Source organism: Gavialis gangeticus, unplaced genomic scaffold, assembly GCF_001723915.1.
Source record: "Gavialis gangeticus isolate Ggan-Ray unplaced genomic scaffold, GavGan_comp1, whole genome shotgun sequence".
Lineage (NCBI taxonomy): Eukaryota > Metazoa > Chordata > Crocodylia > Gavialidae > Gavialis > Gavialis gangeticus.
This window is the reverse complement of record NW_017729017.1, coordinates 4,612,338-4,626,844: the sequence shown is the minus strand read 5'-3', so window position 1 is coordinate 4,626,844 and position 14,507 is coordinate 4,612,338. Positions and strand designations below refer to the sequence as shown.

General features: G+C 45.2%; 1 protein-coding gene across 7 annotated transcripts in view; it reads left to right on the top strand.

Annotated features, from left to right (window-relative positions):
• The first annotated feature begins 822 nt into the window (after positions 1-822).
• Positions 823-14,507, top strand: part of SGK2 (SGK2, serine/threonine kinase 2) — a 28,801-nt gene continuing 15,116 nt past the window's right edge. The window contains exons 1-2 of one of the 7 annotated variants that reach the window (XM_019513030.1): positions 823-956; positions 6,740-6,925. In XM_019513030.1, the coding sequence (XP_019368575.1) occupies positions 6,874-6,925 (52 nt within the window). In that variant the 5' untranslated portion in view covers positions 823-956; positions 6,740-6,873. The other 6 variants (XM_019513031.1, XM_019513032.1, XM_019513033.1 and 3 more) reach the window with 6 other exon arrangements.

Genomic DNA, 14,507 nt, shown 5'->3' with positions numbered 1-14,507 from the left:
TTGAAAGAGAAACTTGTCCAAGATCACATAGCAAATTGGTGGAAGAGACTGGAATACAACTCACATCTCCTCACTGTCCAGAAGCTTGCCCACTGGCTCGTGCTGCCATTCAAGTAGATGCTCACTGGTTTTTAACACATCCCGCTCAGTTCAGTTGGAACCTAGTTCTTTGCTGGGCAAAAGTACAGCTGTAAGGCTGTGTCACGCGAGCAAAACCTGAGTGTCTACTTGTTCATGGATCTCCATTCTACCTGCAGACCATGCCTAAGCCTGCTTGTCACGTGAGAACTAAGGAGGCCCTTTCCTAGAGACACTGCTCTGAGGGTCTTAGATGTCCATGTACCACTTCTCAGCATTTCTTACATACAAGGCTGCAGCAGTTAGTAACAGGCTACACATTACAATACTATTGGGGAACCCTGAAGGAAAACAGGATTTGCTGGGAGAACTGCCACTCATATTACCCAGTTCCCATGCTCCGGATGCTAGCAGGTCAATTGTGTCCCAGTTCAGGGCCTCGAACAGTTTCCAGCATCTTGTGGCATTTAGCAGGTGACACATGCCTAATTACCTCAGCTAGGACCCAGCATGTGACTTGCTTCCAGAAAAGAGAGCACTTTGTTCTAACCCTTTCTACTTCTCTCCATGGTGAGCTGCCCTCTAATCCTGCTGGAGGACATTTGCCCTCCCTCCACTTAGCCCCACATTTGCCCTGGGTCCCCATAGTTGAGAGCAATGGCAGGGTAATAATTTACTTCCCGGCATAAGCCACTCCTTAAGAATATTCCTTTGACCTTCAGGCTAATTCACCCAAACAAAAACAACGAGAGAGAGAGAGAGAGAGAGAGAGAGAGGTGAATACCACCCTTGTGCAACTCCTGCTAGTTAGCTAGCTCTGCCTTCTCCAGCTCCCAGTGTCCCAGCTCTGCCTGTTTGACTTCCTCCGCTCTCTCCAGGTAAAGCTTTGATTTGCCTTCTCATCTGTTATTTGACTTTCCCTCACTTTGGAGTATGCAAGGCGTTAGTTTAGAGCAAGCAAAAGCCTTGACCACAGACAGTCCCATGCAGGGTATGGAGCGGGATTGACTCTTGGTACGGCTGTTGTTTGGGCACGGAGGTCTGAGAGGGAACGGTACTGACAAGCAGGAGAAGTTGATTTCAGGACCCGTAGGTGTTCCTCTCTCACAAATGATCGCACTCCATGGATCAGACTCTGGCTGGCAGTAAACACAGGAGGGAAAAGCTGCTTTGGGTCCCCTGATCATATTCAGGGGGATGAGAGATTTTGTTTCAGCTTGAGAGAATGCTATCTCTCTACGTACGTATCTGTCTTGTACCCACAACCTAGAAGGTTTCAGCCAGGGATTCACGTGTGCTCAGAATATAGGATGCTCTTAATGTATCCAGGTGTCATCTTTATTAATTGTTCATCCCTCAGAACTGATTTTTCAGGTATCTATTTTAATAAAGAGCAGACATAAGCATTTTATATTATACATGCAGTTTCCTATTAAAAACAGAAAGGGCAGAGACTGTTAGGTACAAAGCTGAAGCCCCAAGTCAATCCCAATCAACTAAAGTTGAGAAAAAATCCTGAAGCCATAACGATTCATGTTGTGTCTGCATGAGGATTTTCAGCTGGCATTTAATGTTTGTCCCCCTTCAGCAGCTCTGGAGCTGGTCTTGAACTGGTTGCTCTGATGGTGCTTGCAGCTCACCAGGGTTCAACACCCATCATCCTTGGGTAGCCCCCCATGTTAACAGGACTGGGCATGGGCAGCCTTATTCTAATAGTGGTGTGACAAGTAAGTTCAACATCAGACTTGTGGGGACTATGGGACCAGTGTTTTTAATATGGCTGATGGGTAGTCTACTAGTATCTCAGGAGGGAAGAGCAGGACAGCACGTAGTTAGAATGCTTTTTAACCCCAAAGGGGGCTGCCTCTGCACATCGGATAATGACTTGTGGCAACCTCTTAAATGTGGCTAAGCCCTACCAGAACTGGCCAGCCCAGTGCTGGTCCTTATATTGCCCTATAACTATACAGTTAATTATCCCTCAGCCTAGAGGAAGATGGCTAGATAATTGCTAAGGTGTCTTGCTGACGTACGATTTTGAGCCTTGCTCCAGGCTTGTGCTGAAGGCTGCCTCCCTACTTGACCCAGCTGCAGTTGCATACCTGAAGATGCTAGCCACATCCCTCCCTTCTCTGCTCTGGGCAGTGGAAGCTGGTGCGCTCCACTGCTATTACTCTGATGAACCTTATAGACTCAAGTGAACCAGGACTGACTGATATAGATCCAGAGCAACTGCACCAAACTAATGCAACTGCACCAAAATAATGCATCTGGGAAGGTGGACAAACTATGCACCCCCCTAGCTTTTAGAATTAGAGGCAGACTTACATCTTCTCTTTTGCCAGAGGAGTTGGGACCAGTGCAATGAGGGGAGGTGAACATGGCCTCTGTGTATGAGAAAAGAAGATAGTGGGTCTGAAACCTGGGATTTTCCAAGGAACTCAGCACCCACCTGGGGGTGGGGGTGGGGCAGACTTCTAGGAGTCCAGCAGGTTGGGTGCACAAGTCTTTGGAAAATTTGGTTGTGAAGTGTAACAATATATGCCCCTGGCTATTGAGCACCTGAAGAAATATGTTGTCTACTCTGCATGTTAAGCACTTAGCAATCTGGCTCTGAGTGATTCTGAAAAATCTGTTCCATATCCTCGCCTCTGTTATTTTGACTTAACTGGTATGTTTTGAGTTATAGATTACTCAGAGGTGACCCAGGTTGCGGAAAAAATGCAGAGCTTGTTGCTCTTATTTTCCACATGTATATGCTGAATAACAAAGACCAGAAAGTTGGAGGTTTTAAGGGCGAGCGTAGGAAATAAAACCCTCTTCCTCTCTTTTTAAAAATGTCTTATATTAACACTTCAGACCTTATCGATCCTGCAATTCCATTGACAAAAAGGAAAATTACAACTGCTCTTTGTCTGCTTTCGTCAGGACTCAGCCAACATGTACTAAACAGTTGGGGGAAAAAAGAAAGTCCTTGTTTAACACAATTAAAATGCCATGTTCTTAATATGGTGCTTTTCCCTTGTAGATCTTGATCTGTTTCCAGAGGAGGTCAGGATCTTTAAGCCCAGTAATGATAATAGTTGAGGATACTGAGGAACAGGCAAGACTTGTCCAGGGTCAGCCAGCAGCAGGCCAGGAATGGAACTCAGGAAATGTGTGTCCTGTTTCAATGCACTATCTCCAAGGCCAGTTACTCTTAATTAACATGTAAGGAACCTCCCTCTATTCATGTGAGACCCCCTTCCCTCCCCTCCAAAGAGTTATTCAGCAAGTAAAGGACACCTAACATGATACAGCTGATGGCTTTCTTGTAGTCTTTCTTGAGTGCACAGAAGAAAGCAAAAAAATAATCAATAAAAAGCTCAAACACAAATGTTTAAAAGAAAGAAAAAGAATTACCTCCAAACAAGCTCTTATCACATAGGATCAGAGTACGTTCCAGCAGGGTATTAAGGTCACCTTTCACCACTAGCTGAAGGTAATTTCTTATGTACTCTTTAAGGAAATGAGTATTTTATTCTTGGTTGGACCTGCAGATTTCAATTATTTGAGGCTGTACAGTCCGTTTCTGATGGTGATGGCTATTGTTATATGAATGGATGACAACAGCATGTCACTTTTCTCTGAAACAGCCTATTAAGGAGCATGCACAATGTTTTGAAGGCACGTGGGGCATGTGCAGGGGATGGGCTGTGTCCTACAAAATGTCTTGCTCTGGGGAAATGATGGGTGCAGAAGGTAAGCAAAGGCTCTCCAGGTGCAGGTGAGATCTGGGTGTAGCTGACCCTTTCCACAGCAGACATCCCACACCCATTTTCAACCTAATAATGTTCCTTTGCATACTGAGTTTGGAAAAATAGGCAGCTTTCCCCCTTAAAGGCAAAAAGAAAATGTTTCCTAGCATGGCCAGTTTCTAAAGGCTGTAATCTGTTTTATATAGCCTCCCACAGGACTACAGGCATCTGAACAGTCAGTAGACTGTGGCCAAATGCCAGTCAGACTACAGCATGTATTGCCTGGCTACAGAGATCTGATACAGCCTGTCACCTGTGAGCAGGGGATATGTGGCATGGGAGGGGTTAAAAAATGTGGCATAAAACTGTTAGCAACTTGAGGTGGGGGGAGGCTGGTCTCTACTTACAAGTGCTGCTGGCAGAGCTACATCTATTCAGGGAAAAAAAGAATCACAGGTGTTAGCCCCTGATGAACACAGCTGTGCCCAGAGAAGCCCATGTCAATGTAGTTCTGCCAGCAAGAATGTCTCTGCCAGATAAGTTACTTTCATCAGAGGAATGGTTTAAGACAATTTTGTGATTATAAGCTACCTCTCCACTAGGGACATACACCAGGATAATCGGACCAGTGCATCTTTCTCAACATCCTTTTCCAGGGTAGAGGAACCTCTAGGTGTCAATGCTTAACAAGTTAACCTCCTCACAGCTGCCTCATGTACCTGATGGGCAGAGCTAATCATTCCAGCAGGCGTCTCAATTTTATACCACATAAAGAGGAAATGGGCTCAAAGAAGGAGCAGTAAAGTCATTCAGGTTCAACTGGCACTTAATTGGGATTTGGTAAAATACTTACCCCATGTTATGACTAAATAAGAAGTGATCAAAGACTTGTTTGTTGAGCTGAACAACCACTGGCATGCATGCAGGGTTTGTAGCTCACTGACATGCACACAGTCCCCAGGGGTCTCTGATAACATGCAGTTCTTTTGCTAATGAGGGCAAGGCAAGGGCCTTAAAATCTGTTATAGATTGTGCTGTCAGAGACATGAGTGCAGTCCTTTTAGTAGGAGTCATGTGCCACTGTATAAGGTGTTGAGTGCTAGTAGTAGCCATAACCCTGTAACCCTGACACACTGGGAGTCCTTGGTCATAAGCCATACAGCAGTTTTCATCTGAGCTTGCTGCTGCCTTAACATCAGAAGAAGTCAGCTTTCAATATTTCATGACAAGAATTGTTTAACAATTAAAGACCCTAGTTACTCTTCTGCTTATTAAGCCACTATCAAAGAGGGAAGAAGGTATAGCTTATTCCCTTTCCCCCTGGGTTCCCACCACTGCAGACCTGGTACAAACAACCCTGTTTCTCAGCAAGACTGATTAGACGTGCAGGGATGATTTTATAGCTTGTCCCTGTTGGTTTAACACTTCATTGCCATGTGAACCTTCCTGATGCTTGGCTGAGTAATGGGAGTTCAAGGGCCAAAGTCATTCCTGGTGTAAATGGAGATAATTCCCACTGAAGTTGAATTTCCCTTGCACTGAGGGGGTCTGTGAAAGTAGCTGGGTCTGCACTGGGTGGGTTTCTGGGAGCATGGGTCTATGTCTGCCTCGCAGCCCTACCTGATGCAAAGGGGCATAAAGAGCTCAAGCCAGCTCTCAGGTAGGCAGTGCATTCAGACGCTGGTTATTGCCTCTGAACTGTGCAGGCTGAAGATAATCCTGAAAGCACCTTTGCGCATCTAGACGCAGCAGGCAGCCCTTCAGTTCCAGGTACAGCGCGGTGCTCAGCCTGGGATGCCGAGAAGTGGGGACAGGCTCTCTGGGGGTCCTTTGGCCACTTGCTGCTCCAGGCTGTTTTGATGGCTGATGATCTCAGCCACTCTGACATTTGGGAGGCTGTTGTCAGCCTTTCAACCCAGGCATGTTTTTGTGGTCCCTAGTGCCATGACTGTGGGGAGCACAGTGCAATTTGGCCCCTGCTAACTTCCTTCCCTAACATATTGTGCTGTATGTGAACTTGTGGACAAAGCCAGCAACTGGGCTGGGTACAAACTGTCTTCTTTCTTTCCCTGTCTGTCCCATCCAGGGATAGGTTGCAAAGACACCTTTGCAGCCTGTTCACCCTGGGGGGCATCCAGGATGAAGTCCTCTGTAGCTGGCTGCCTCTCATCTCTTACTATTAGTTCTGTCGCCTCAGTGACTTGGGTGCTACCCTGCTCAGCTATTGAAACCACAGCTGGGAACTTGTCCATACCATAAACCAGTACAAACAAATCGTAGTAACTGAACTAATCTCACGCTGCACTTACAGAGAGCATGTTTCATTCCAATGGGCTTGATCCTTAGCTTAGTCCTTTTGAGGTCTATGCAGCTGCACCAAGTTTGGATTTGGCTTATTAATGAATTAAATAGTGGAGTCTTTATCAGATAGCAGCAAATTCCTTTCTTTATGAAGGTAAAAACATAATCTAAGTTGATACATTGTGTGGAAGTCAAATAAATATCAGAATAGCACCACCCTACTCTAAGGTAGCATTTAGTGCAGCATGTAGACTTTGTACTGTGCAGATCTCAAAGCACTTTACAAAGCAGGTCAATATAATTATGTCCCTTTTTATAGATGGAGAAACAGAGGCACAGGAAGTGACTTGCCCACGATCATCCAGGAAAACAGTGGCAGAGGCAGAAGCAGAATGTGGACCTCTTGAGTCTCAGGCCCATATCCATTAGGTCACAGTCTCCCCAGAATCTAGCCCTGGTCCAAGAGATTGAAATCTTTTGAAGAGGAGAGTCTCCTGATGTTCCCAAGACCAGAGTTAATGTTGAGAGAGTGCTAGTGCTCTTTTGGGTAACCACTCTGCTAGACTCCAGCCCATGACTACTCATAATGTTTTGCTTTTTCTTTCTACCTGTGTCCTTTGCAGAAGGACAGGATACTGCGTAGCATCAGCTTGCCTCCACATCTGCCTCCTGGTCCACGAGGAAAAAGAGCCTGGTGCCGACCACTGGATTCCCTGCAGAGTTCCTCAGGCAGCGTGTATATATCCAGGCTGACTGTATGTACACACCCCGGCTAGAGACCCCTTCCACAGCGCTGGGGAAGACAAAGGGTAATACACTTGACCAATACACATTGTCAATAATCTCTAGGACTGAGCCATCTTCCACACCTAACTGGCAAGCTGCAGGGTGAGAGGATGGGAGTAGAAGGGGAAATCAGGCTGTCAATTGCCTGCTACTTCAGCATTGTGGCTGGAAAGCAGGTAGCAGAAGGGAGAACTGGGGCAGTCTGAGTTGCTTTGAAGGGCCTCAGGAGGTCACGACCCAATTCCCCCTTCCCCCCTGCCAAGAGGTATGACTGAAAGCCCACCAACACCAAAGGAAAACCCTAGCTTCTCCATGGCAGGGTACAGGTAGTCTCATGTCTAGGTGGTGCTTAAGTCCACCCTGCAAGACTGCCATGGCCTGACATAATTGGTACTAGAAGGGGGACCATACAGATGCTTTACCAATGAGTCTGGACAGGAATTACACTGCTGTATGGCACGCAAGACTGATCTGCACAGTGTGGGGGTGGCAGCATTATAAAGCCCTAGCTATATTCTATGTGTTGCGTTCTGCCAACAGACCTCATCTAAGACCTACTGCTCTCTGAGGCTGCAACCCTGACAAGGGGCATCAGAGGCCTGGCACATGCAGAGGCTCTCCGGGATCTTTGAGGCTGTGGCCCTGAATCCCAGTGTCAGTGGGCTGGTGATGCCTGCGTCTTCTGTCTCCATGCATTGGAAAGAAAGCAGCAACAAATCCAGGGTGAAGGTCTAGGTCGATCTGGGAAAGCCTGGGAGTCACTGGCCACAGGCCTTAATCTAAATCCTTTTTTCTTGTCATCTGATCCTTTTTGTTTCCCGTATCTGACAGGGGGAGTAGGTAGAGGACATGTGGTTTTGTCTACCTGGCCTTAAGGGGACTAACAGACTACCGTACTCAGTCTTAGCATATTTGAAGTGAAGTTTTGCGGGTTCAGCATTCATGAATATTTGAAACGGCGAATGCCAAATCCACAAATAGCGAAGGTTTCCTGTATACATTATGTTGGCTGTCAAATAAAGGTATATAATGGTATATATTTACACCATAAGCACTTTAATTAGAGCTGGTTCAACATTTTATCTTCAAATATTTTTTGACCGAATAAACCTTTTTGCTACAAGCAATATTTTTGGTGAAAAATCTGTTTTGTTAACAATATTAGGATGCTTGCTGGGGAAAAAAAAGCAGAAAATCTTTTCTTTTTTTTTTTTTTTAAAGTGAAAGATTTTGGTTGTTGGCTGCTGAAAGCCAGAACATATTTGTTCTTTTTTTTTTCAGTATTCAGCTTTGTGATGAAAACATGAATGATGCTGAATAAGAATGTAGGCAGAAACTAAAAAAAATTCCTAGCCAGGAGGTAGCCCCTGCACTGAAGCACCCTCATGCCCCAGCTAACGCCATCAGTATGTATAAGTGCATTGCAGCATACTAAATAACTTGAGTTGGCAAGTACTAACATACTTTTTTTATTAGTTTACTGTGGCCCTAATAGGGCTACATGTGCAGACTCTGAGACTTTATTGCAGAGCTAATTAGGCAACTCCACAGTAAACATCTGATGTACATGCCCACTAAGTAAGAACTTCAGAATTTGGCCTCATGGGAAAGGAAGTTTCCAGCTGTCTGATACTTCTCTTTTTCCTCCATCCTGTGATGAGCAGGAAAAGATTTAGTAATGTTTCCTAGATCATCACAGTTGCAGTGTCACTCCAACGCATGGAGGATATTGAAATCTGCCACTTACAATAGAAAATCCACAACCTAATGAAAAAAGAAGCTAGACAACCCCAAAATAACTTCTTCCTAAGTCTGTGCAATAAACATAACATCACCTAGGAACTCATCATCTGCTACCCTCTGGCAGCTAGACTCTAGAGTCTAATACATGCAACTCCAAATATGCAACACAAGCATCAGAAGAATGTCAGAAAAACTAAGAAACCATCTTTTCTACCTAACCTACTCCAAAAGGAATCAACTTAAACAGGAACGGCTTACTTATGCTCCTACTCTGCAGTTGGCCCAGTAAAGGTCTTTGTCTCTTCAATAGTGTTGACATTTAGAGGCTTATCAGCATCTGACATACCACCCACGGAAATGAAAGGGGTAATTTATACACCAGAAATATTGTTTCAGGCACATCACAGTCAGGAACACGGTATCAATTATGCATGTTTTGAAGATTTTCTCTGTGACTGTAATTTTTTTTTCTCCCAATGAAAACTGTCTAGCCCATGTCCAGGTCCAACCCCAACAAGACCTTCTACCAGAGGCACTGAATACATTGGGGCCTGAGGGCCCTGGCTGCCCTTTGGAAGAGGGCTGTCATCTGAAATGTGTAAAACTTTCCACATGTCCATCATCTTGGGCACCCCTGGAAAAAATAAAAGTTGGCACCTGTGCCATCTGCCCTCCAGATATGAACATTCCTCACTTGCAAGCACTGTCTTATAAAGAACAATCCTAATTTAATTAAATAGGAGCATAGTGATGTGGTTTTCCAGTTTTGATGATGTTCCTAATACTCACTTAGCATTTTACATTCAAAACAATGCAAACCCATTATTATAGAATGACATTTTCCCTGTCAGCAATGTATAGTGATTCTATTGGAAGTGACAAAGGAAGCAAAGTCGAACTATTTATTTTTAATGAAGTGGGAGAAGATGTTAGCTCCTTCATAAAGTCTTTTTTCCCCCATTTCCCAGTGCTTCTTTTCTGTTACATCATTAACTTCTTCACCACATTGTTCTGACAGCAGCTTTTCTACTTTATGAGCATGTGGGTGAATTTGTTGCTGGGGAAAATGCCAGATTGACATTGAAATCTTCCCCTTTTCAGTAAAGGTAATAACAGCACAGCCTGAACGGGAAGAATCAGTGCTAGGACTCTGTTGGCACTACTGACTACCGGTCTGTTAATATGCAAGCAAAGAAAGTAGTAATTCCAGTAAACTTACCATAAGCCAGTCTCTGGCTCATGCAGGGCTTAACAAAAGAACCCCAGTATTAATTTTAGTGGATCCAAAATGTTTAGTTTCATTGTAAGGGTGGTTTAACTCTTTTATTAACTTAAAAAAAAATGAAATGAAAATGCCAGGTTGGAAAGTCAAGGCATGTTGAGAATGTTGAAATGAAACAATTTTACCTTTTTGGATATTTTTACCCATTCTGTTTGGTTAAATCTATTAACTGAATTTGACTTGATTTAGTGAATAGTTTCAACTCCCCTGAAATTGGACTTTTGGGGAAACTTATGACTGACTGGGGGAGGGGGAGATCACTTGGCCTTAACTCAGAGACCTGATTCGGATTTAATCTGTGCTAACCAAATAGCCCCAAACCCCCTCCCTGTCCATACAGGCCTCTAAAACTGCATTTTCACCAGCAGATGTCTTAACGTTAGGGGTTGAGCAGCTTGCTGTCTCTCTTTCTTTTGGACGGGATTTTGAGCTTCCCCCCAGTGGGGCTGCAGCAGAAACAGCAGCAGTGGCAGGAAGGGAGGATGTTTAAGACTCAAAGGGAGAAAAGGAGGGTATATTAATTTCCATGTGCAGGGTTAACTGTGGTAGGCAACATAAGTTGTTTCTCTGAGGCCTTTAAAAGACATATATGCTCAACTGTTTAGACTGGAAGGGCAGTTGGTTGTAATGTAAGTTCCAGAGAGGATAGTAAAGGTGAGAGTGAAGGTGTCATGGATTGCCTCTTTTACTCCAGGATGCTGACAGGGCGTGCGTGTGCACATACGTGCACACGTGCCTGCTGTTGATGCATTGTTACCTGTTCTCATGCTTATCACTGAGTGCTTGAGGCTTTAAATACCTGAATATTTTTCTGGCCTGCCTGGGTGATTTGTTTTGTCTTTCTGCTTTAAAATGCCTGTCTGCAGGTGGATTCGTGTGGGAATAACTTGCCTTGATTATAGTATGCAGAGTTTGTACCTATGGAAGTTTCCTTCTTGTTTTGGAATTCATGTGTGTGTGTCTGCATGTGTTGTTTTATTGTTCCCCTCTGAGGGGCTGGGTGCCATTCAAAGCAAATTGCAAATTCTGGTATTTAAATAGAGCTTTTAAAAAAGGACATAAATCCTGGAGCTTTTCCTAGTACTTTTCTGGGCTAGTCTCCCTGCCTGAAGGCTCTGGCCCTGGGTTCTGCAATTGTAATGAACCCTGAAGACGTGAAAGTATAACTGAATGCTGGCCTTGTGTAGCCAGCTTGGTATCTCTTAGATTTGTGGCAGGGTAAAGGCCGAGCCTTGCTTGGGAAGTGAAAGCAAACGTGAGGAACTGTTTGTTCCTTCTTAATTGCATAGGACTCTTGAAATTTAACTCTTAGCTGCGGGATGGTTCTCTGGGTTACAGTCCCTCAATGCAGGGAACACAGTGGATTAGCATTTCAGCTTCTGTGCTCTCAGGCCCTCATCATGCCTGCCTCTTGTTAGTCACAGCTGTAAGGACTTCAGCATTTAATTCTCCCTTCTGACACCTCAGGCTCGGAAGCAGGCAGCTTCTTCCAAAATGCAAACTACCCTCCAAATGGAAAAAACACCCCAGTTCTTCTTGTCTTCTAACATTGTAATTAGCACTTCCCAGAGAGGATGAGGGCAAGGTCCCTACTGCAAGAAGTTCACAGTCTAGGTTAGCTGGCACCTGATGAAAGGAAGCAATGACATCGAGGAAGAGGAGCGGGGAGGCTTGCACGTGAGGCATTGAGGTTGCCTCTTCCTGCGAGGTATGAATCGTATTAGCAGTATTTCTGTTGCAAATAACACCAGGCTGAGATGGGAATGTGGGTCACGGGTGGCGAAACGGCAGAAAGAAGCAGGAGCTGCTTGTGCTGTGCTCCAAGCAAAACGTATGTTACTAAGGGGTATTACGGGGTTCTTTAATTAGCGGCAGCGATTGCTTGTTTCAAGTTGTGAGTGTCAAGGCTGCTGTGAAAACAGGTATCTGCCACCTCTGAGACGCCTCCACTCTGCTTATTCCTGTGTAATGTGAATCTCTGGGAAATAAGGTAGGGGTGGGTGGGTGTAGCAGTTTTTCAGCTGCATAGTGATGGCATTATGTAACAAAAGTCATTGGGATTTGTTTGTCTGATCCATTCCATAGACTTCACAATGCCTGGAGCCTCCCCGCTGCGCCAGCAAAAGGAGTGACGGAAGCTTTTTTCTGCGTTTTTCTGATCAATGTTTCACATGTAATTTCATGACCTATTTTTAGTGTTTAAGTGTGCTTTGGAAAATCTTTGGGTTGTAGGGCAAGCAGAAGGTGTTAGTGGCTATCTGTCACCAGGTGTAGTGGCTACCAGTATGGTTAGAAGCTGCCTGAACTTTGAAGAACGTGGGGTGTAGGGACTGGCTAGGGAGAAGGGACACTGGGGACGGCTCCGATCAGAGTCCTCATGGTGGGTGCCATGGGGTAGGTGCTATGTGTACAGCAAGGATACCAAACCATGTTTCTACAGTGCAGGGGTGAGGTTTCTGTCCCTGAGTGGTCAAGTCTGCTGTACTGGCTGTAGTGGAAACATTTCCATTCCTCGCTAGCGACTTGGTGAATAGACTCATTTATCATAGCAAGGGACTATGGGAGTGTGGTACAAAGTGGGCAGGTATTGTGCAAGTTTACCTCTGACAGCGCTGTCATGCTCTGCCAATACTTTTTCATCCTGACTCACCCAACCCTTGTTAATTCAGCCATGCATTTCCCTTAAGAGAAAGGTAGATCGTGGTTGTGCTTAATGGTAGTCTGTGTCACAGCGACTTGTTCTGTCTGTGTCACAGTGACTGCAGCTTGCAGATGTCTACAGTTGCAGTGACTTCAGAGTAGATGTACTTTTGGTGATGCTGCCTAAACCAAAGATCATCTGCTTCCTTGTTTGTGATCTGAGCCTGGAATTTGACCAACCTCTATATTAGTCGTGCATATTGGCATTAAATTAGTGGCAAGCGAGAAGGGACTTGGTGAGTTTTTTAGGAGAGCTCCATATTCAAAAGCCTGAGCTGTCTTCATAAATTGGCTTTGCAGAACTTGTTTGCATAGTAATCGGACTGAAATATCCAAACCACTCATTGATTTCTGTGGTGTTTGGGTGCTAGTTTGTGCGCAGACACAGAGTAGGGTTGTCTTGGTTCATAGCTTGTTTGCTTTTATTCCAGGCTTTATTTACTGGAACAGGGTTCTGATTCCACAATGAGTTTGCAAGCAGAGGCTAATGCCAAGCAACCGAAGGTGTGCATTTCAACAAGTCCATCTCCATTCTTTGTGTATACAAGTGCCTAGTCCCAACAGGCAAAAATCTAATGCTCCAATTCTTCCTCTTGCATTTAAACATGACTGCTCCTTTCATTGCCCTGTCTGCTGTCGCTGTGACTAGACTTGCAGACACATCGTTTAGTGTGTCTCTGCTCCCAAAGTTAGTCACATTGTCTGTGACACATTTGGTTTGCTTTTTGGGACTCTGCTACCTGGCAGGTGTGCCTGACTCTGAAGGCTGAGGGTCAGGCAGGGTCCACAGCATCATAAAAGAGTAGGGATAGGGCCACCTTTGGGGGTGGGCAAACAAACTTGACTGCAAGCTCTTTATTGCTGGGGAAATTGGATGCACTTCCATTCAGCTATTCTGGGAGATAATTGGTCCTAGGAAGCACTGCAGTCTGGGTGCTTTGATCTAGTGGAGGGGAGGATTTGCAGTGGGGTGCAGTGTGTAGGCATATGAGAAGCTGCTTCTACAATGCTTAGACAGGCAGGCATGTGTTTCAGTTTCTGGCTCTGATGCCTCAGACTCCCAGAGCAGTGCAGATGTCTTAATGGAAACCACTAACTAAAGCAGGGGCGGGCAATTATTTCGGGTGGAGGGCCACTTACTGAGTTTTGGCAAGCCATTCAGAGCTGCATGACAGGCAGACAGAGGCAGATAAATATTAATTTTCTAAATTTTTTAGGGGCCCAGCAGGCTGGATAGAATTGCATAGCGGGCGGCAGCTGGCCCACAGGCTGCATTTTGCCCACCCCTGAACTAAAGCATCATCTCAGTTATTCCCATCCATGTCTGTGCGGCCTATGGGCTAGTGCTAGCTTAAAAGTGAAAATGTGTCCTTTGTTTTATCTTTTTGCCAAATGTAAATCTTGAGCTAACTGCTCTCTGATAGTGGCTCCTTGACCTGTTCTTATCTCTGTATCCAGGGGTTTAGTTTCCTCTGCCAGGCTACCAACCCAGTACTGAGACCAACATGGGAAAATCCCTTCTGGAAACTCTCATTAGTTCGTATGCATCTTAAAACTGGCTACTGGCTTGGGGGCTGCACGGCCACAATTCACACTGCTGCCTCAGCTCTGGTGGAGCTCTTCAAGGCATTTTAAATGCAGCACTGTTTTTCATGGGGTGTTTAAACTCTCCCAGTTCTAACCAGATGTTTTGATTCTCTTCTGCATCAGCAAACATGGGGGTTGAAGGGGAAGGGGAAATCTAGTCTTGGTGTATGTTCAATCTGCAGATGCATCATTCCTTTTTGAAACTTGCCGTTCCGTTTCATCAAGAAGTGCTTAGTTAAGTGTGAGGCAGGGAGGGAGGATGTCTTTCCCCCCCCCCCCCCCCCCCCCCCCTT